We start from the raw sequence: 23,947 nt of genomic DNA on the forward strand, positions 1-23,947 counted from the left end.
AGAGAGAGATTCCTCTGATAAGTGTGATTTGAGCTCCTTGCGTTTGAGTTTGAATGCGTCGGTCACCAGGCCAGTCTCCGGTGTCCAGGGCTCTGCACTCAGACGGATCTTCCTAGGGATCTCAAAGCGCTCCAGTTTGGCTGTGGGGGGGAAACAACACCGGACTTTAGAGACGAATGCATGGGCTGGGTTGTAGAAATACAAGTCAACGCTAGGGCCAAAAAGATGGAGAAACAGTATGTTACAACCAGAATCCTCTATCCTCCCTCCATCCTACCTGACAGAGCGGCTCTTGTGATGACGTGGAGAACGTCTTTCTCCATGTCAGGGTTGTTACAAATCTCCTCCCAGCTGCCCCGTACCCTCTCTGCTCCGCCAGCGCCATACATGCTTCTGATTGGGCACCACAAAGCCAATCACGTACGACTGGTCACTGGGACGGAGAGAGTTAAGGAAATGGAGAGATAATATAGTGTTATTGTTATATTTAGAACAACAAGTTGATTTGTATAATTCCTTTTTATATTATTATCATCATCATCATCACATCATTCAGTTATTATTATAATGAAAGGTAAAGATGGAGAGAGAAAGACTGGCCAGAATAGGATGAAGGATAGAGAGAGCAATGAGTCGGAAAGACAAAGAGAGAGACAGGAGAGAGGTAGAAAGTGGGTGACACAGACAGCAGATGGAGACATTGTGACTAGAGACAGACAGTTGACAAGGAGAAACAGACAATCAATGTTTTGTACCGAGTTACAAAACATTAGAACACCTGCTCTTTCCATGACAGACTGACCAGGTGAAGCTATGATCCCTTATTGATGTCACCTGTTAAATACACTTCATCGTGTAGTTGAGGCAGAGGAGACAGGTTAAGAAGGATTTTTAAGCCTTGAGACAATTGAGACATGGATTGTGTCTGTGTGCCATTCAGAGGGTGAATATTTAAGTGCCTTTGAACGGGGTATGGTAGTAGGTGCCAGAGGCACCGTTTGTGTCGTGAAGAGGGCACGACAAAACAGTCCCCTCAGGAGACTGAAAAGATTTGGCATGGGTCCTCAGATCCTCAAAATGTTCTACAGCTGCACCATGAAGAGCACGCTGACTGGTTGCATCACTGCCTGGTATGGCAACTGCTCGGCCTCCGACCGCAAGGCACTACAGAGGGTAGTAGCACAGACCACTGGGGCAAGCTTACTGCCATTCAGGACCTCTATACCAGGCGGTGTCAGAAGGCCTAACTGTCAGAGGAAGGCCCTAAACATTGTCAAAGACTCCAGCCACCCTAATCATAGACTGTTCTCTCTGCTACCCGCACAGCAAGCGTACCGGAGCGCCAAGTCCAGGTCCAAGAGGCTTTCTAAACAGTTTCTACCCCAAGCCATAAGACTCCTGAACACCTAATCAAATGGCTACCCAGACTATTGCATTGCCCCCTCTTTACACCGCTGCTATTCTGTTATTATCTATGGCAGAGTCACTTTAATAACTCTACCTGCATGTACATATTACCTCAATTACCTTGACTAACCAGTGCCCCTTGTAAATAGTCTCGCTATTGTTATTTTCCTGCTGCTCTTTAATGACTGTTACTTTTATTTCTTATTCTTATTTTTTAAACTGATTGTTGATTAGGGGCTTGTAAGCAAGCATTTCACTGTAAGTATTCACCTGTTGTATTCGGCGCATGTGACTAATGAACTTGATTTGAGAACTGCAATGCTGATGGGTTTTTCACACTCAACAGCTTCCCGTGTGTATCAAGAATGGTCCACCATCCAAAGGACATCCAGCCAACTTGACACAACTGTGGGAAGCATTGGAGTCAACATGGGCCAGCCTCCCGTGTGACGCTTTGTTCTTAATGTTAGCACGGTGTTCTTAATGTTTTGTACACTCAGTGTTATAGAGACTCCAGTCACCCAGCGGTATATATATGCGCATTGTTACCTGTTGGCGTAGGCGCAGATGTTGTCTACGAAAGGGCAGTTCTTCAGCATGGCCTCCACCTTCCCCAGAGACACATACTCCCCAGCCTGGAGCTTCACCAGATCCTTCTTACGGTCTACACAGAAGGAACACAATGATTGCTAAGGTAGATTTATACACAGCTGCCTTCGGAGGAATTTATCTGTCGTTTATATATGCGAAACCTTTCATATTTGATTGTTTTTGACAGAGACGGGTATGAAGTGAAGTGGATAAAGAGAGAAGGGAGGAGTATGACTGGTAGATTCGTATCCACGCAGCAAGGGAATCATCCTCTATGTGCCCGAGGGGGTGCTTAACCGCAAGTGCACCCTTAGTTAACTGTACGGGTCTGAATTGTTAGTTCACCTGGGGAAGATTTGGAGGATCTGGCGCTTTCACCCTGACTCGTATGCATTTAAATCCACAGATAGACAGACAAAATATCATAGGGCTCTCTCTGAAAACAGGTTTTTTTCTGGGCTGCTCACCGATAATCTTGAGGCACCGTCTGGGTGAAATCCCCGATGTCTCCTGTACAGAACCAGCGTGGCCGTTGCTGTCCACGAAGAAGTCCTCGCGGTTCTTCACCTCGTTCTTGTAGTAACCCATAGTCAGTTGGGCGCGATTACAATCTCCCCCTGGGGTGTGGCTTGTCTGTGCTGTAGTAACCACCTGGAGAATATCAGGAGAAGAGGTCTATGCCCAAAGCATCTTCAGCCCACGTCCATCCCTTCCAATATAACTTTCATCCACCCTAGCCCCCACCCCACTCACCTCCACCCTCCAAGCCCTCCCCTAATATCCCGATTCTGCAGTCCCAGTGCTATGGAGGGACTCACCCTCTCCCAGTCCTTGAGGGTGATCTCGGAGCAGATCAGAGGAGCGCCGACCCGACCTGTGCGATAGTCCCACACTGACAAATAGAGAGAGGAAAAAATACACGTGAGAACGACATAGCATATCACATTACTGTGTACAATCACCTGGCTTTCTCCATTGTGCCCCCATTCCTCTCTTCCATCAGGCAGCAGAAGTCTACACATTTCCTTCTCTTTTACCCTCCCTCCTTCTTCTTGGACCTACCGCTCCACCCACCCTCCACCCTCACCAGCTCGCAGGTCTCGGTGAAGCAGTAGCCCCGGCTGACTTCCTCCTTCCGTCCTTTCACTCCGTTCCATCCCCTTACTCATCCTCCCTTCCCTCTCTCTTCCCGCTCTCTTACTCTCGCTGATGGTGCCAGCTCCGCAGGTCTCGGTGAGCCGTAGCCCTGGCCCACGGGACAGCAGAGGCAGATGTTCATGAAGCGCTGGGTGGCGGCGGAGAGGGGCGCTCCGCCTGACAACACCACCCTCATGTGACCCCCCAACAACGAGCGCACTTTCCTAAACACCAGACTGGAGAGGGAGAAAAAGAGGATGACAGTGAGTCAGGGATGAGAATAACACCAAGATAAACAAGTCATTCATAATAACCTCTGTGTGAACCTTAGGTTCTGTTTAACGCAGGAACCGGCCACAGCAATATTCGAGAATGTCGGTGTGTGAGTCTCCATTAAGGCTGTTGTTGCATTATTGCATATGCATAGGCCTATATATGAGCCCAAGCCTGAAAAAAACCCAGAATTAAAATAATGATTATGACATTCGTTATACAATACATAGCCTACCGCATATTACGACCGCAGAAAAACATCAAAAAATGATTTAAGACTTCTTTAATTGGTCTAGCCTACATTCAAAATTAAACAAATTCTAGTAATGCGCTTTGATTGTAGACTGGATGGACTGGTTACCTATGCTATGATCCAACATTTCTATCCATGAGTCTGGGAGAGAACGTAGAGCCTAGGCAATGTTGTTGGTGCATTGATTGTGCAGGGCGGCTTACAGTTCACTACAATAGTGAATTTGTATTTGATTTTGAATAGCCTAGTAATAGAGATTTTTGTATATTTCATCATTAATTGGGTGATACATTACCTTTAGCTACAGAATATCTCACCACCGTGCGTTTCCATCTCCTCCCCCTCTCTTTCATTCCTTTCTCATGCGCGCAGAGAGAGGGGCCGTCGACAGTTTAATGAAATACTCTATATTTCATTGTGAAAACATGTTCTTTTCGATGTTCTCGAACAGATTTCACTAGGTTTCCTAAATGAAGTACTTTAGTCGTACCATGAGGCCCATTACATGTTTTGATTTATAAGACATTCTAAGGTTTGTATCTCTCACAAGTAAAGTTGCCAAATAACTCAATCTAGCGTATAGGACCTGTTTCAAATTATCACTTTTACGCTCTACATTGCCTTCATATGCGTACTCGCTCCGGAATGGGAAAAATATCCTTTCTATTTTATTCAGCCAAGTTCAATTATATTCCTCTAACTATTAAATATTATAATATAAAAATAATGACACGGGACTTAAAGGCATAACTTGTCAGCTAAACCAACAAGCCTACAGCCAACAGGATAACATGCAGTTAGACCAACTCATATTCTGTCCTTCTGATATACATTTTCTTCATTATGTTTCTTTAGAGCTGCCTAAATGAAATACTGGATATATTGTGATGGTGAATATTAAATTGATTTATTAGACTTTTTTATGAGCGGAGGCACGGAGATGCTAAATGTGTTTATGTTAATTAGGGTCAATTACCGTGAGACCGGCAGTCTTTTGCATGACAATAACCGGCTGACAAAATGTAATGACCGCACAGTGCTAGTTCAACCTCCTGGAGACTCTCCATCAATCATTACCCATTGACTGTGTGTGTGTGTGTGTGTGTTACAGGTGTGTGTATGACCCTGTCACAGAGCGGGGTCTTGTAGCCCTTGGTGATCTGTTCCATCTTATAGTTGTAGGCCAACACAAACGGGTTCTCTGCACACTGCTCATCTCCTCCACCTTGGTCATCACTTCTTATAGATCCGATCCATGATCTCCTACAGGAGGAGAACGAGGGACGAGAAGAAAAGAGAACAAAACACAACTTCAATTAAAAAAAAATATAATAATAAATTCTGTTCATGTCTTACTCGAGTATATATATATACTACAGCAGCTTTAGTGCTTACCGGTACAGCAGCCATGAGTGTAGGTTTTAGAACACTGGTGTTCCTTTACTGCCCTTCTTAATCTTAGTCGACTGGGGAGGAAGAGAGGAGAGAGAGATGGATCAGACTAGGAGTAGAGCACAGCTAGGCCTGTTCTCTAATAGAGGAGGTCTAATAGAGGGTTTACATACCGCGTTGTGTTGTTGTGCCTTGGCTTACTGTCTGTCTGTCTGTGTGCTGTCTGTGTGTCTGTCTGTGTGTCTGTCTGTGTGTCTGTCTGTGCTGTCTGTCTGTCTGTCTGTCTGTCTGTCTTGCTGTCTGTCTGTCTGTCTGTCTGTCTGTCTGTGGTGTGTGTTGTGGTGTTCACCTGGTCTGCTAGCGTCTGTGGGGAGGAGTATCCGATGCAGCAGCCGTGAGAGATACACACAATCTCTGCACTCAGCTCTAGAACATGGGCCAGCGGCAGGTACCAAATATAGGTGTCTGTCTCACTGCACGAACGGAAACAAAAAACATTTTATTCAACTGCCAACATACAGAAACTATATAAATATGGAATCATGTAGTAACCAAAAAAAAGTGTTAAACAAATCAAAATATAGTTCATATTTGAGATTCCTCAAAGTAGCCAGCCTTTTCCTTGACAGCTTTGAACACTCTTGGCGTTCTCTCAACCAGCTTTAGTCACTAGAATGCATTTCAATTAACAGGTGTGCCTTTCTTTCCTTTCTAATGCCTTGAGTAAATCAGTTGTGTTGTGACAAGGTAGGGATGGAATACATAAGATGGTCTTTTACTAAATAGGGCTAAGTCCATATTATGGCAAGAACAGCTCAAAAAGCAAAGAGAAATGACAGTCCATCATTACTTTAAGACAAGAAGTCAGACATGCGGAAAATGTCAAACTTTGAAGTTTCTTCAAGTGCAGTCGCAAACACCATCAAGCGCTATGATGAAACTGGCTCTTATAAGGACCGCCACAGGAATGGAAGACCCAGAGTTACCTCTGCTGCAGAGGATAAGTTCATTAGAGTTACCGGCTCAGATTGCAGCCCAAATAAATGCTAAACAGAGTTCAAGTAACAGACACATCTCAACACCAACTGTTCAGAGGAGACTTCGTGAATCAGGCCTTCATGGTCGAATTGCTGCAAAGAAACCACTACTAAAGGAACCAATAATAATAAGAGACTGGCTTGGGCCAAGAAACACGAGCAATGGACATTAGACTGGTGGAATCTGTCCTTGGTCTGATGAGTCCAAATTTGAGATTTTTGGTTCCACCGCCGTGTCTTTGTGAGATGCAGAGTAGGTGAACGGATGATCTCCGCATGTGTGGTTCCCACCCTGAAGCATGGAGGAGGTGGTGTGATGGTGCTTGCTGGTGACGCTGTCGTGCTTTATAGAATTCAGGCACACTGAAGGAAAAGCAGCCAACAAGTGCTCAGCTTATGTGGGAATCCTACTCAACCACCAACTTACCTTCTTTGGCCTTGTCTAGGATGGTAAATTGGTGTTGAATATATCCCTCTAGTAGTGGGGCTGTGCTTTGGCAAAGTGGGTGGGTTATATCCTTCCTGTTTGGCCTGTCCGGGGTTATCATCGGATAGGGACAGTGTCTCCTGACCCTCCTGTCTCAGCCTCCAGTATTTATGCTGCAGTAGTTTATGTGTCGGGGGCTAGGGTCAGTTTGTTATTCTGGAGTACTTCTCCTGTCTTATTCAGTGTCCTGTGTGAATTTAAGTATGCTCTCTCTAATTCTCTCTTTCTCTCTCTCTCTCGGAGGACCATGCCTCAGGACTACCTGGCATGATGACTCCTTGCTGTCCCAGTCCACCTGGCCGTGCTGCTGCTCCAGTTTCAACTGTTCTGCCTGCGGCTATGGAACCCTGACCTGTTCACCGGACATGCTACCTGTCCCAGACCTGCTGTTTTTAACTCTCTAGAAACCGCAGGAGCGGTAGAGATACTCTTAATGATCGGCTATGAAAAGCCAACTGACATTTACTCCTGAGGTGCTGACTTGCTGCACCCTTGAAACTACTGTGATTATTATTATTTGACCATGCTGGTCATTTATGAACATTTGAACATCTGGCCCATGTTCTGTTATAATCTCCACCCGGCACAGCCAGAAGAGGACTGGCCACCCCTCATAGCCTGGTTCCTCTCTAGGTTTCTTCCTAGGTTTTGGCCTTTTTCCTAGCCACCGTGCTTCTACACCTGCATTGCTTGCTGTTTGGGGTTTTAGGCTGGGTTTCTGTACAGCACTTTGAGATATCAGCTGATGTAAGAAGGGCTATATAAATAAATGTGATTTGATTTGAAGACTGTTGGAAAAACATTCCTCAAGAAGCGGGTTGAGAGAAAGCCCAAGAGCGTGCAAAGCTGTTTGTTTAACACTTTTTTGCTTACTACATGATTCCATATGTGTTATTTCATAGTTTTTATGCCTTCACTATTATTTTACAATGTAGAAAATAACCCTTGAATGAGGAGGTGTCCAAACTTTTGACTGGTACTAATATAGAGAAGAGAAGAAAGGAGATGAAGAGCAGGACACTCAGAGATATTCATGAGATGAGAGAGAAGGAGAAAGAAAGAGATACGTTTACATTCTGTAGGGGAAATGGTGGCAGATAGAAAGAGAGAGAGAAAGAGATATTAAGAGATAGAAAGAGAGAGAGATAGAGGGAGAAAGAGAGAGATAGCGAATGAATGAGGAAAAGAGATTAAGAGAGAGAGAAAGAGAGAGATAGCGAATGAATGAGGAAAAGAGATATTAAGAGAGAGTTAGAAAGAGAGAAAGAGATAGCGAATGAATGAGGAAAAGAGATATTAAGAGAGTTAGAAAGAGAGAAAGAGAGAGATAGCGAATGAATGAGGAAAAGAGAAAAGGAGAAAAACAGTGATCAGGGGGGAAAGAGAGTGGCAGTGAGAGAGTGAAAAGTCAAAAACAATTAGCAGTCAATCTAGAAGACACCATAGTTCTCTGTACGTACTCCAGGTCTGGGATGCGCTCTGCCATGCCTGTGACGCCCGCGATGATGTTGCTATGGGAGATCATGACGCCCTTGGGGATGCCCGTGGAGCCGCTGGTGTACATGATGACAGCGATGTCAGAGGGCAGGGGCCGCCGGCGCGCCACCGCCACTACAGACGCCGCAGAGAGAGAGAGAGAGAGAGAGAGACAGCGAGAGGGGGAGGCAGCGGGGAAGTTAAAAAGGTTACAGAAAGACTTTTGGGTCAGAACATTGCACAATGCGGGAGCATCAGAGAACGGCTATCGATCTGTCTTTCAAGAGAGGGCATGCACATAGCACAGGGCTAATACAATCTGATAGGATATGACAGAGAGGGCTATTCAGGTACAAAAAACGATGATTCTGGAAGTCAGATTACATTTGAGTCGCTAAGACCACAGGGCAGAAGTACTGTACCGAGTCAGACAACACGTAGACCCAAACACACACACCGCTCACACACACCCACGCTCTCCCTCCTTACTGTTGTCGGGTCTGGAGCCCAGCTCTTGCACGGCGTCCATGTTGTGGACCATGATGCCACGGGGGAAGCCGGGCCAACTGGTTGGCTTACTGTCCACCACGATGATGTGCTGCAGCCGAGGCACCTCCAACAGAATGTCCTGGGAGGAGATGGCAGGAGGAGAGGGAGGAGAGAATGTAGCTATTGACTGGAGATTGCAGTTGGACTGCTTAGAATCAATGTCGTCTCTGATCTACAAATCATCTCGCATTCCAAATAACGGCTCATTATGTCATTAAGACTAGCAATTCTACGCATTGCCTTGTACAAACGGATCCCCTCAAACACACTGAATGTCAACACTTAATTAGACTGTCTGCTCAAGGACTGTAATGCAAGTGGGCAAGTGTTCCAATGCATATTTATGGGTGAAAACTATTCAAAATGTAGTCTTTTAAATAAATAAATAATATGTATATATAAATACACACATATATAAATAAACATATATATATATATATGCAAGACTATTTAAAATGTGGGAAAATTGTATTACCTGGCTGGAGTGTGTACTGTCTCATATGGCATTGCAGGAAGTGATCAGGACAAGGCAAGCAGAGCCTACCTTGAGACGGCTGTGTAGCAGGTCTTTGCTGGTGATGATGTGGGTGATCTCAGTCTCGTTCAGACCGTGGGCAATGGCCGCTCCGCCCAGAGTGGAGTACAACGTCACCACTGGCAGAATGACACAGACTGGAGTTAGAGATTCATTGTGTGTGTGCGGCGTGTTGCTATAGTGTTTGTTGCTATTGTGTGTGTGTTGCTATAGTTTGTGTATTGCTATAGTGTGTGTATTGCTATAGTGTGTGTGCTACTGTCTAACATAAACACTCACATGGGAAGTTGTATATGAAGCAGGCCTGTGCTGCTATCATCCACTCGGCCCTGGTCTCACAGAAGATGSCGATGTTACACTGAGGCCTCTGGCCCAGCGCGGCCAGCCCACTGCCAAAACACACTGCTGCCTGGTAGGTCTCCTCATACGACATCCACTGATACTCCCCCAGGATCACCTAGAGATAACACAACCATATACACTTAACTTAACACTAATATACTGCTGCTTGGTAGGCCTCCTCGTACAACATCCATTTATACCCCCCCAGGATCACCTTCAAACCCACACACTCGCTGGTAATATATTGGGACAGATTGGTAGGCTGTGGACATCTGAGGGGTGGAATTAAGATTAGAAGGATTGGTTGATTTGATTTGCACTTGGAGTCTAGTACAAATAGGAAGAGGCTATATGTATACAGCGCAGTGCTGTCCCCGACTAAGAAAAACCTTAGTCGAGCGAGAGACGCCTGTCTATTGGTCTACATTTTAAATACATGTATTTTTCCATAGACACCACCTATGTGTTTGAATAAGATTGTCTGATGCTTTAGTCAGATTGAGGTTGTAACCTCATATAAATATCTTGGAATTCTAATTGATGACGGCCTCTCTTTTAAATTGCATATTCAACAACTTACAAAAAAATTGAAGCTGAAATTGGGTTTTTATTTTAGGAATAAAGCCTGTTTTTCTTTTGAAGCCAGAAGGAGGCTAGTATTAGCTACATTTATGCCTTTACTAGACTATGGGGATATTTTATATATGAATGCTTCCACTCAGTGTTTGAGATCAATTMACACTCTTTACCATGGCACTTTGAGATTTATTTTAAACTGCAAAACCCTTACGCACCACTGCACTTTGTATACCAGGGTTGTCTGGCCTTCTCTAGTGACTCGTAGGCTCAGTCACTGGTATACTTTTATTTACAAAGCCATTTTGGGTTACTACCTTTTTATTTGGGCATTTTTWTTGTTCAGAAATGTGGTGGGTACTCTCTTAGTTCGCTAGACTTTATCCTGCTAACTGTTCCAAATGTCCGAACTGAATTTGGTAAAAGGTCTTTTATGTACTCTGCGCCATCGTCTTGGAACACCTTACAAAATAATTTTAAACTGGAAGAACTTGTCCCGATTGGTGTTTTTAAATCACTGATGAAGGATTTTGAGGCTGATTCCCTGACCTGTCAATGTTTTTAATTTGCTGTTTTTGATATTGTTATACTCTTGTGAARTCAATGGTTTTTACTAGATTACTTGTAGTTTTTCATGTTGTCTGTCTGTAATTTTTGTAATGACTTGMTGCTGCCTYTCTTGGCKAGGACGCTCTTGAAAAAMAGATTTTAAATCTCAATGAGCCCTTCCTMGTTAAATAAAGGTTAAATWWAAAAAAAATAGTCACACTGTTTGATGAAATAATTAAGACACACTAATGACTCAAGAGGGAAACCGATGGCCACGCGGTGTTACAGTTTTRTTTTTAATGACAGCGAGTGCCTGTGTGACTGAGTAATGTTGTCGCTCTCTCTCCTCCCTGCAGCAGTGAACAAGCACCACAGCAAGTGTTTATCGAGCTGTCCGTGCTGAAGCTGCACCATCATTACAGCCATTTGGTTCCTTACTTGATTCTGACTGAAAAGTTATGTTGCCAAAATCCCTCATTTATTTAGGAAAAAACATTCCCTATTCCCTCAACTCTTGCCGTCTTCACGTGACACATGGTTATAATGTTTCACATTATAAAATTGGTTATAAACTCTAAACACAGCAAAATGGATGTGGAAGACCTGAAAATGAAACTTGAAACGGGGGAATGTTTGCTGGTTGCTCAGGAGGGAAAGGGGAAGTTAGATGTGTGGAAGACATGTGACTTAGCTGTGAAAACTACTGGAGACCCAGATAAAGGAGGGTATATTGTAGCCAGCACTGTGTGAATATTAGGCCTGTGTGTGCCAAACAGGTGCTGTTAGATTACATTATTATTATTATTTTCTGACCATTTGGAACAGTATAAACAGTAAATAAATCGTAAGTAATACCAGAYAGTTTGTTAAAAAAAAAAAAAAAWTWAAAAGCCTTTATTACAGCATAGCAATAACATAAGATTGGTGATGCAGCATAGCAATGATTAGCYCTAACAGAACCAGCAGGCTATTAAACAAAACACCCAAACAGGCAACCGAAGCAGGATCTTTCTTTTTTTTTTCAATGTATTTATTTATTTGTAATAATAACAATTACAACAATACTGAATGAACACTTTTATTTCAACTTAATATAATACATCAATCAAATCAATTTAGCCTCAAATAAATAATGAAACGTGTTCAATTTGGTTTAAATCATGCAAAAACAAAGTGTTGGAGAAGAAAGTAAAAGTGCAATATGTGCCATGTAAGAAAGCTAACGTTTAAGTTCCTTGCTCAGAACATGAGAACATATGAAAGCTGGTGGTTCCTTTTAACATGAGTCTTCAATATTCCCAGGTAAGAAGTTTTAGGTTATTATAGGAATTATAGGACTATTTCTCTCTATACCATTTGTATTTCATATACCTTTGACTATTGGATGTTCTTATAGGCACTTTAGTATTGCCAGTGTAACAGTATAGCTTCCGTCCCTCTCCTCGCCCCTACCTGGGCTCGAACCAGGAACACATCGACAACAGCCACCCTCGAAGCATCGTTACCCATCGCTCCACAAAAGCAGCGGCCCTTGCAGAGCAAGGGGAACAACTACTCCAAGTCTCAGAGCGAGTGACGTTTGAAATGCTATTAGCGCGCACCCCGCTAGCTAGCTAGCCATTTCATATCGGTTACACCAGCCTAATCTCGGGAGTTGATAGGCTTGAAGCCATAAACAGCGCATTGCTTGAAGCATTGCGAAGAGCTGCTGGCAAACGCACGAAAGTGCTGTTTGAATGAATGCTTACGAGTCTGCTGCTGCCTACCATCGCTCAGTCAGACTGCTCTATCAATTATCAAATCATAGACTTAATTATAACATAATAACACACAGAAATACGAGCCTTAGATCATTAATATGGTCAAATCCGGAAACTATCATTTAGAAAATAAAACGTTTATTCTTTCAGTGAAATACGGAACCGTTCCTTCTGTATTTTATCTAACGGATGGCATCCCTAAGTCTAAATATTGCTGTTACATTGTACAACCTTCAATGTTATGTCATCATTATGTACAATTCTGGCAAATTAATTACGGCCTTTYTTAGGAATAAATGGACTTCACACAGTTCGCAATGAGCCAGGCGGCCCAAACTGCTGCATATACCCTGACTGCTTGCACGGAACGCAAGAGAAGTGACAATTTCCCTAGTTATAAGAAATTCCTGTTAGCAGGCAATATTAACTAAATATGCTGGTTTAAAAATATATACTTGTGTATTGATTTTAAAGAAAGGCATTGATGTTTATGGTTAGGTACATTGGTGCAACGACAGTGCTTTTTTCGCAAATGCGCTTGTTAAATCACCCGTTTGTCGAAGTAGGCTGTGATTCAATGAGAAATGAACAGGCACCGCATCGATTATATGCAACGCAGGACACGCTAGATAAACTAGTAATATCATCAACCATGTGTAGTTAACTAGTGATTATGTTAAGATTMATTGTTTTTTARAAGATAAGTTTAATGCTAGCTAGCAACTTACCTTGGCTTCTTGCTGCCCTCGCGTAACAGGTAGTCAGCTTGCCACGCAGGCTCCTCGTGGAGTGCAATGTAAGGCAGGTGGTTAGAGCGTTGGACTAGTAACCGGAAGGTTGCAAAAARGAATCGGCCATTCCGATTAATCGGTCGACCTCTACACTCTTCTGGGAAGGCTTTTCACTAGATGTTGGAAGATGGCTGGGGGGGGACTTGCTTCCATTTAGCCACAAGAGCATTAGTGAGGTTMAGCACTGATGTTGGGCGATTAGGCCTGGCTCGCAGTCTGCGTTCGAATTCATCCCAAAGGTGTTCGATGGGGTTGAGGTCAGGGATCGGTGAAGCTAGTCAAATCAAATCAAATGTATTGATATAGCCCTTCTTACATCAACTGATATCTCAAAGTGCTGTACAGAAACCCAGCCGAAAACTCCAAACAGCAAGCACTGCAAGTTCTTCCACACCAATCTTGACAAACCATTTCTGTATGGACCTTGCTTTGTGCACAGGGGCATTGTCATGCTGAAATCGTCTAGAACGTCATTGTACGCTGTAGTGTTAAGATTTCCCTTCACTGGAACTAAGGGGCCTAGCCAGAACAATTCAAAACCGCCCCAGGCCATTATTCCTCCTCCACCAAACTTTACAGTTGGCACTGTGCATTGGGGCAGGTAGCGTTCTCCTGGCATCCGCCAAACCCAGATTTGTCTTCGAACTGCCAGATGGTGAAGCGTGATTCATCACTCCAGAGTCCAATGGCGGCAAGCTTCCAGCCGACGGTTGGCATTGTGAATGATGATCTTAGGCTTGTGTGCCGCTGCTCGGCCATGGAAACCCATTTCATGAAGCTCCCGACGAACAGTTATTGTCCTGATGTTGCTTCCAGAGGCAGTTTGGAACTCGGTAGTGAGTGTTGCAACCGAGAACAGATGATTTTTATTCGCTACGCGCTTCAGCACTCGCCGGTACCGTTCTGTGAGCTTGTATGGCCTACCACTTCACGGCTGAGCCGTTGTTGATCCTAGACGTTTCCACTTCACAATAACAGCACTTACAGTTAACAGGGGCAGCACAAGCAGGGCAGAAATATGACGAACTGACTTGTTGGAAAGGTGGCATCCTATGACGATGTCACGTTGAAAGTCACTGAGCTCTTCAGTAAGGCCATTCTACTGCCAATGTTTGTCTATGGAGATTGCATGGATTGTGTGCTCGATTTTATACACATGTCAGCAATGAGTGTGGCTGAAATAGCCGAATCCACTATTTGAAGGGCTGTCCACATACTTTAGTATATATATGATGTATATACGGATGATTTATAAAGCCAGGCACATTAAACCGTTAGGCTATTGATTATATACCTAATTAGARTGGGGTTTCCTCTCTCCTTAATTTTCTTAGACAATTAAGGCAAGGGTTGTTTTCTCGTCTCCTCACACCGCTGCTGCCTCCGTCGCATTGTTCTCAACACCAATATGCTGGATAACTTTGCTATTATGCACAAAGCAACATATAGGGAAAGGCGCCAATTCAACGGGGCACTGAAGATTATGTTTCAGAACCGCGGACAGCAACCGCTATTCAATGTGGGAGAGGCGCATTTGTTATCAAATAATATTATATTTATTAGTGTTGCATCATTATTCATACATAATATAACCATACACAATTTCAGTAGCATCTTAAGAGTGATGGATTGTGCCATCCCCGTGGCCTCCGCAATGGATTAGTCCACTGAGGCAGGTMAGAAACAGGCGGGTGTCTTGTGCACCATAAAAAAACTGAAAAGAAATCTCGGTCGGCCAACAGCCTATTGACTGAATAATCGACTAACTGAGGTCAGCCCTATTTGTGAAGACCAGTGACAAAAAAATAGTAGTCAGGCTGTAACACAACAAAATGTGGATGAAGTCAAGTGGTGTGAATACTTTCTGAAGGCACAGCGTATTTTAAATTGTAATGTTTTTCCACCAGGTCCTCCAACCAGGGTAGGCGATGGTAGGGGCAAAAAAAAGGGGATCAGAAATTATGCAATTAGTGATATTTTATAGACTCATCTGTCTGCTAGTTTCATAGCTGACCCCCAAAACTAAAAATACCATTGTTAATACTAGAAGTACGCACCACTAAACTGTCACACACCGATGTCTGGTAGGTCTCCTTGTACGACAGTATTACCCCAGAATTACCTATAAAAACAAGCTGCCTTCAAACAGGGTTAGACAGTGCCATCTAATGTCCTCCTACTGCAACCATAGCAAAGAGGCCTTTCTCATACACAACGTAAACAAATTATACAGAGCCTTTGGAAAGTATTCAGACCACTTGACTTTTTCCACATTTTGTTACATTACAGCCTTATTCTAAAATTGATTAAATTGTTTTGACTAGTCTCCCAGTCCCTGCTGCTGAAAAACATCCCCACAGCCTGATGCTGCCACTACCATACTTCACCGTAGGGATGGTGCCAGGCTCCCTCCAGACGTGACATTTGGTATTCAGGCCAAAATAGTCCAATCTTGGTTTCATCAGACCAGAGAATCTTGTTTCTCGTGGTCTGAGAGACTTTAGGTGCCTTTTGGCAAACTCCAAGCGGGCTGTCATGTGGCTTTTACTGAGGAGTGGCTTCCGTCTGGCCACTCTACCGTAAAGCCCTGATTGGTGGAGTGCTGCAGAGATGGTTGTCCTTCTGGAAGGTTCTCCCATCTACAGAGAGGAACTTTAGAGCTCTGTCAAAGTGACCATCGGGTTCTTGGTCAACTCCCTGACCAATGCCGTTCTCCCCCGATTGTTCAGTTTGGCTGGGCGGCCAGCTCTAGGAAGAGTCTTGGTGGTTCCAAACTTCTTCCATTGAAGAATGATTGAGGCAACTGTGTTCTTGGGACCTTCAATGCTGCAGACATTTTTTGGTACCCTTCCCCAGATCTGTGCTTTGACACAATGCTGTCTCTGAGCTCTACGGACAATTCCTTCGACCTAATGGCTTTGTTTTTGCTCTGACATGCACTGTTAACTGTGGGACCTTACATAGAGACAGGTGTGTGACTTTCCAAATCATGTCAAATCAATTGAATTTACTACAGGTGGACTCCAATAAAGTTGTAGAAACATCTCAACGATGAACAATGGAAACAGGATGCACCTGAGCTCAATTTCAAATCTCATAGCAAAGGGTCTAAATACTTATATAAATAAGGTATTTCTGTTTTTTATTTTTAAGAAATGGGTTATTGTGTGTAGATTGCTGAGGATTTTTATTTATTTAATCCATTTTAAAATAAGGCTGTAACGTAACAAAATGTGGAAAGGGTCAAGGGGTCTGAATACTTTCCAAAGGCACTGTATCAAGAAAGATAATTAAATCCACTTTTCTCCCTCACCTTCTTGAAGACCTTCCCGTTGGGTTGGAGCTCGTCCTCCTCGCTCAGCACCTCTCTCGTGCCCAGGCAGTTCCTCTCTGGGAACCTGGCCGCTCCATGCTCCATCACCTTGTCCAGGGTGTCCACTCCTGGGTGCAAGGAAGACACCAGCTTCTGCTGGCTACCATCCTCATGGTTGGTCGCCCGGTAAGGGCCCGCCGGGCGACCGCTCACTGACCGTGCCTTGACCCGCCGCGCCCGGTCTAGGTTGGCTCCAGCGCCCGAGAGCAGGTACCAGGGCAGGAAGGTGATGACAGAGTAGACCCAGACAACTGAGCGGAAGACCTGCAGCAGCAGTGGGTTCATGTCCTCTTTTAGTTTCATCTTGGATGTAAGGGGTCAAGGGTCACTGGGTGGAGTCTGAGTTGAGGTGGGTGGGTGGAGCAGGAAGTGTGACGGATACACCCCAACACTTCTTTCGAAAACTGATTGTGTTCCTTCTCATGCACAGGTGGTTCCTCTGATAGATCCGCTTGATGGATGGACTGACAGACAGCTTGGTTTTAGAGTCAGCTCACCTGTATTGAGAGAACAGAAAACACTTTAGAGATGAAGACAGGCATAGCAGAGAGGGAGGGAGGGATAGACAGCGCAAATGCATTTAAAAAAATGAAACACATTAGTAATGTACCACTTTGTTAGACCACCCAACAATGAATTTAGGCTACATGGCTCTAATCTCCTTGGAATAATAGTCAAATTAGGCAAGCAGTGTAATCTCCATCAGACCAGGGTTCTCTCGAAAGAACGTAAGAGGGCCGCTGCGCCCCCTTGTGGATTGGGCTGCACCACTATGTCATTTTTTAAATAATAATTAAAACACACCAGGGGTCGCGTTAGCATTCAAAAGTCTGCCATTTCAAAACATTTTAATAGATTCACCTGCCCTCTAATTAAACAAATGGACAATAAATACATGGGTCCACTCAGTGTTCTAGAGTGCAYGAAAATCCGGGTCAGTTCAAGAGGGTGCTATGTGAAAACAGTGTTATTATAATCACATACAATAATCAATCATCTGAAACAATAATATAGCTTCAATATGCAAGTACTCAACTTTGTTGAAAAACAAATGCTATAAGTGCGTAGGAAAAATGACAAGCTCGCGACACTCATCTGAATAAATCWTTATAAATAAGATTTTTTATTTTATTTCATTCTTCGATGTAACCACAATGTAACAAATAACCGAACTCTGCTTCGAACATTAGCAAACAAACTAGTGTGAAAACGGCCACATAAAATTGCCAACGTAAAATGTGTTCTTAATCTCTTACTTCCTCATCTCCCACACCATCCCCCGCAGACAGGCAGAGAGCGAGTGGTCTGGAGGGTGGATGAGACGTTTTGGAACGAGTCTATTTAAATATAAAAAGTTGGAACTTGAAATTGAATCTCTCTTGGTCAATACACCTGCGTTCTCAGAATGCAACATGTTTTTCCGGGGGGGGGGTTCTGGTTGAAAAACGCTAAATTCTGCGTTAACGCGATCCCTGCAATATAGTACAGTACAGTAAAGCAGAGTATGGTTCAGTACAGTAGAGTATATTACATTATACTGTACTCTACACGTGTGCTCTACTTTTCTTTACTGTACTATTCTGTGTTCTACTGTAATGTACTCTACTGTACTGTGCTACACTGCAACTGTGGGTTGGGACTACTATGATTTCCCATTGTAGCCAATTCAATTGAAGTCATTCTGTCACAGATTTTTCGATCACCGATTTGGTAACAGTGATGCATTTTAATCACTTAGTAATTCATAAACAAAACTGTAATCAGTAAAGACATGTTTTATTTTTTTACTTTTTTATTTATTTAACCGATCCACCACCCCCCCTCTTTGGAGTACAAATATCTTTGTTTGTCGGCCGACATCAGCCTTGTCGGTCTTTATTACACAGATAAAGTACTGATATTACATACATAGAATAAACAAATACATCTGCTGATTTGCTGTCATTATTAGAAATGTTCAACGGTTGCCAGAAGAGGGCGCTCTACATGCTGCTCATTGAACATCATTCAGCCCTAGGTAACAATATGAGAGAGAGTAGGCATGGTGGTCTGAAGGTGAGTAGCTTGCCCTGTCCTCATCACATTCTCACTTAGCTAACGTTAACTGGCTAGCTAGCCAGCAAGGTAGTTAGCTATCTAGCCAGCAAGGTAGTTAGCTTAGCTATCTAGCTAGCAAGCAATTTGTGCTACGTACACTTAAAGTCAGAAGTTTACATACACCTTGGCCAAATACATTTAAACTCAGTTTTTCACAATTCCTGACACTTAATCCTAGTAGAAAGTCCATGTCTTAGGTCAGTTAGGATCACCACTTTATTTTAAGAATGTGAAATGTCAGAATAATAGTAGAGAGAATGATTTAATTCAGCTTTTATTTATTTCATCACATTCCCAGTGGGTCAGAAGTTCACTCAATTAGTATTTGGTAGCATTGCCTTTAAATTGTTTAACTTGGGTCAAACGTTTCAGGTAGCCTTCCACAAGCTTCCCACAATAAGTTGGGTGAATTTTGGCCCATTCCTCCTGACAGAGCTGATGTAACTGAGTCAGGTTTGTAGGCCTCCTTGCTCACACACGCTTTTTCAGTTCTGCCCACAAATTGTCTTTAGGATTGAGGTCAGGGCTTCGTGATGGCCACTCCAATACCTTGACTTTATTGTCCTTAAGCCATTTTGCCACAACTTTGGAAGTATGCTTGGGGTCATTGTCCATTTGAAAGACCCATTTGCGACCAAGCTTTAACCTACTGACTGATTTCTTGAGATGTTGCTTCAATATATCCACATCATTTTACATCCTCATGATTCCATCTATTTTGTGAAGTGCACCAGTCCCTCCTGCAGCAAAGCACCCCACAACATGATGCTGCCACCCTTGTGCTTCACGGTTGGGATGGTGTCCTTCGGCTTGCAAGCATCCCCCTTTTTCCTCCGAACATAACGATGGTTATTATGGCCAAACAGTTCTATTTTTGTTTCATCAGACCAGAGGACATTTCTCCAAAAAGAACGAGCTTTGTCCCCATGTGCAGTTGCAAACCGTAGTCTGGCTTTATTATGGTGGTTTTGGAGCAGTGGCTTCTTCCTTGCTGAGCAGCCTTTCAGGTTATGTCGATATAGGACTTGTTTTACTGTGGATATAGATACTTTTGTACCTGTTTCCTCCAGCATCTTCACGAGGACCTTTAATGTTGTTCTGGGATTGATTTGCACTTTTCGCACCAAAGTACGTTCATCTCTAGGAGACAGAACACGTCTCCTTCCTGAGCAGTATGACGGCTGCGTCGTCCCATGGTGCTTATACTTGCATACTATTGTTTGTACAGATGAACGTGGTACCTTCAGGCGTAATTGCTGCCAAAGGTGCTTCAACAAAGTACTGAGCAAAGGGTCTGAATACTTATGTAAATGAGATATTTCAGTTAACCTGTTAAAAACCTGTTTTTGTGTTGTCATTATTGGGTATTGTGTGTAGATTAATGAGGGGGGAAAAATGACTCAACCCCTTTTAGAATAAGGCTGTAACGTAACAAAATTTGGAAAAGTGAAGGGGTCTGAATAATTTCCGAAGGCACTGTATATAGGCTGCATGGTACGACTATAGACTATTGATGATTTGAAAAAGTAGCAAAAAATGCTTGTGCTCCTTCGTTTTCACCCATCAGACTATTCTCAATTTAATCTTGTCTTTACTAATATGTCAAATGTGTTTTGATAGAGAATGGGCCATTATCGAATGGGCTGGAAACGAGGCAGGGGAAAAAATACATGTCATCTGTACGTAATCCAATAGCACACTTTCACGCCGGTCTGTTTTCCAATGATGCTACTTGGGTTTTATAGCGGAGCATGTGCTTAATATGAGCAGCTGAGAAATAAATAACACTTACTTCACTCCTCACATAAACCACTGTTTGAAGAGCATGCTCTCACTGCCCCGACAGGTGATATTCCTGTTTGAAGAGCATGCTCTCACTGCCCCGACAGGTGATATTCCTGTTTGAAGAGCATGCTCTCACTGCCCGACAGGTGATATTCCTGTTTGAAGAGCATGCTCTCACTGCCCGACAGGTGATATTCCTGTTTGAAGAGCATGCTCTCACTGCCCCGACAGGTGATATTCCTGTTTGAAGAGCATGCTCTCACTGCCCGACAGGTGATATTCCTGTTTGAAGAGCATGCTCTCACTGCCCGACAGGTGATATTCCTGTTTGAAGAGCATGCTCTCACTGCCCCGACAGGTGATATTCCTGTTTGAAGAGCATGCTCTCACTGCCCCGACAGGTGATATTCCTGTTTGAAGAGCATGCTCTCGAGCCCCGAGAACCAGGCCATTAGGACCTGATGGAGGAACAATAGAGCCCTGAGAACCAGGCCATTAGTACCTGATGGAGGAACAATAGAGCCCTGAGAACCAGGCCATTAGGACCTGATGGAGGAACAATAGAGCCCTGAGAACCAGGCCATTAAGACCTGATGGGGGAACAATAGAGCCCTGAGTTCCAGGCCATTAGGACCTGATGGAGGAACAATAGAGCCCTGAATACCAGACCATTAGGACCTGATGAAGGAACAATAGAGCCCTGAGAACCAGACCATTAGGACCTGATGGAGGAACAATAGAGCCCTGAGTACCAGGCCATTAGGACCTGATGGTAGTTAGCAAGTTGGGTACTAGCAAAGCATGTCCAGAGTGCATAAAAGGGGATTACCGTGACTCAGTCACATGGCATTTTACTGCGGTCATGACCCATGACTGCCGGTGTGGCGGTAATATGTTCCCGCAACAGCCCTATTCACAACTAGGATTGGGTTATAGATAACAAATTGAGACTGAGCTTTGTTACTATCCTGATAGTAACTGCAGGCAAGACTTGATCTAGATTTCCTCCCAATAGATTTTGCTCCAAAGAAATGAATTGATCTCAAGGGAGACTATAGGCCTAGTTGAGCATAGGGAAGTAGAATCGCCCAGTCTCACACACACTTCCCTGAAAACATTTTTCTAGGTTGTGTGGGAAGCTAGACTAACCCATGACCTTTCAAAGGAGAACTCATACTGTACTCTGATCAACGCTCATGCATTCTTGATTTCAAAACTTGGAGCCTATGACTTTGACACCGACCAACTGACACAGGTTTGTTCCATGTCATTTCAGCAAACCATGACACCCACCATCTCAGATTGTTCTGAAATCGTTTTTTTTTTGTTAGAAACAGATCAGATCAGCATTACGGCAACATTATTTTATTAAAATATCATTTTATCTCTGAGAAATTAAGCTAATTGATTGCACTCAAATTGTCCATTTGAATTTATAGAATTCATATAATATTCAATAAATATAGTACCTAATATCTGATTTGGACCATACCTTTTTTTTAACAATGAGTATGATGAGGAATCCCCCCAAAAATAGTATAAGGCCATCCACGGAGCCCCCACACCCCATGCCAATCCCACCCCAACAACCAGTATACAGTATCAGTTCTCTATGTCTAACAAGTAGGATAGAGCTGTGGCTCGGATATTGTTTCTTCATCCTATGTAATCTATTCTCAGTTAAGTTTTTTCCTCCTGTTCATAGACAATAGTTATTGAAGTTGCTTGCAACCTTTACCATAAAGTAGTGTGAAAGTACCAGGTTTTGACCACTAGATGCAGCTGTTTCTGCCATACAGCCACACTCTTTTATCCATTTAGCTGGTGTCGTGTTTATTAAACAGATCACACCATTTCCATTGTAACTTTGGGTAGAAAACCAATAGATTTGGCCCGTGACAAAAATAAATTGTGTGGCCATCCTCACAATTCAAGCCAGTCCTCTGTGAAAGCAAATCAGTTTGTCCTTCTTTTATGCTAAATCTGTGTCCAGGAAACGGACCCTTTGTGTGTGGTTTATTTCCTTCAACAAATATCTGGATTAGTTACTGTTAGACCATTCCTGATGAACAAGCAAACCACTAGGCTACAGCAGTTCTAATGGTTTCAATGTTATGGTCTCAAATGGTCTTCAATGGAAATAGTTGAAAACACACACTGTATAGTGTTTTGTAATGTTATTTTTAAATGTATTTTTTATTTAACCTTTATTTAACTAGGCAAGTCAGTTAAGAACAAACTCTTATTTACAATGACAGCCTACCCCTACCAAACCCTAACCCGGACGATGCTGGACCAATTGTGCGCCGCCATATGGGACTCCCAATCATGACCGGTCGTGATACAGTCTGGAATTAAACCAGGGTCTGTAGTGACGCATCTTGCACTGAGATGCGCCACTCTGGAAAGTAGTGTGAATTAAACCCAACCCAACACCATGGGTGACTGACACAGATACATAGAGTTGTTTCCTAATAACTGTATTGACAAACATAAGACTGCCATGCAATTAATTATTTTATTAGGGGTGTCACAACAATGAAGTCCCAAACGCATTTCACCATCAAAGTCTTGGGCTTCCAGGAAAAGTCTTTGTATGAGAATTGCATAGGGATAGCCCTCAGAGAACAGACACTTGTTGGACTACTCAAGGAGAGTTGTTCTGACGCATTAGGTTGCTATTAGGACAAACTGAATTGCTGGCATGAATTGTGAGTATGACCACAACATTTATTTTCATAATGAGACAAATCCATTGGTTTTCTACCCAAAGTCACAAAGGAAATGTTGTGATCAATTAAATAAACACAAGAGACTAGCACAATCGATAAAATAGTGTTGCGGTATAGCAGGAACAGCTGCATCTAGTGGTCAAAACCTTGTACRTTCACACTACTTTATGGCAAATAATGCAAGTGACTTGAATTACTAATTTCTCTGAAAGGGGGYAAAAAAACATCACCAGATTCACAGGGAATACATTAAACAGTATGGAGAAGCAATACTCCAAGCCACAGTTTCATACTACTTGTCAAACATAGAGAACTGCGAACTGGTTGTTGGGTGGGATTGGCATGCGGTGTGGGGGATCCGTGAGTGGCTTTAGATTTTTGTATATTCATTGGTAGGAAGAACTTGTGTAAATCGGATGTTGGGTATTATATTTAATATATGAATATMATCTGAATCTTATAAAAATTAAAATGGCCAATTTGGGTGCAATCAAATATCTTAATTTCTCAGAGATCAAATTATAWTTCAAGAAAATGTTGTTTCTGGAATGCTAATCGTATCTGTTACTAACTACAGAAACAATTTCAGAAATCTGAGATGGTGGGTGTCAAAATCCTCTTTTGAGGTGGAATGACCCACAGAGGTCACCAAGTCAGACTTGTCTAAACTAGTACAGCCACTAATGCAAAGTCTCACAGCTCTTGATCAAAGGCTTTGACAAACAAGACCAGAAATACAGGTCCAGCCTCTATGGTAGAGAGGACAGGCTAATAAATGCTTAAGGACACACCTCAAAAGATCTCC

At 43.1% G+C, this 23,947-nt stretch overlaps 1 protein-coding gene and 1 pseudogene across 1 annotated transcript in view; both read right to left on the reverse strand.

Annotated features, from left to right (window-relative positions):
* LOC112068421 (fatty acid CoA ligase Acsl3) overlaps positions 1-17,021 on the reverse strand; it is a 24,813-nt gene extending 7,792 nt beyond the window's left edge. The window contains exons 1-5 of the mRNA XM_024135584.2: positions 16,469-17,021; positions 9,417-9,594; positions 9,147-9,256; positions 8,543-8,681; positions 8,038-8,188 (exon numbers count right to left, since the gene is read on the reverse strand). Of these exons, the coding sequence (XP_023991352.1) occupies positions 8,038-8,188; positions 8,543-8,681; positions 9,147-9,256; positions 9,417-9,594; positions 16,469-16,831 (941 nt within the window). The 5' untranslated portion in view covers positions 16,832-17,021. The remainder of the gene's footprint in view (positions 1-8,037; positions 8,189-8,542; positions 8,682-9,146; positions 9,257-9,416; positions 9,595-16,468) is intronic.
* On the reverse strand, positions 10-2,586 carry LOC139023923 (fatty acid CoA ligase Acsl3-like; annotated as a pseudogene).
* Positions 17,022-23,947: the final 6,926 nt, after the last annotated feature.

Source organism: Salvelinus sp. IW2-2015, unplaced genomic scaffold (assembly GCF_002910315.2).
Source record: "Salvelinus sp. IW2-2015 unplaced genomic scaffold, ASM291031v2 Un_scaffold511, whole genome shotgun sequence".
NCBI classification, from domain to species: Eukaryota; Metazoa; Chordata; class Actinopteri; order Salmoniformes; family Salmonidae; genus Salvelinus; species Salvelinus sp. IW2-2015.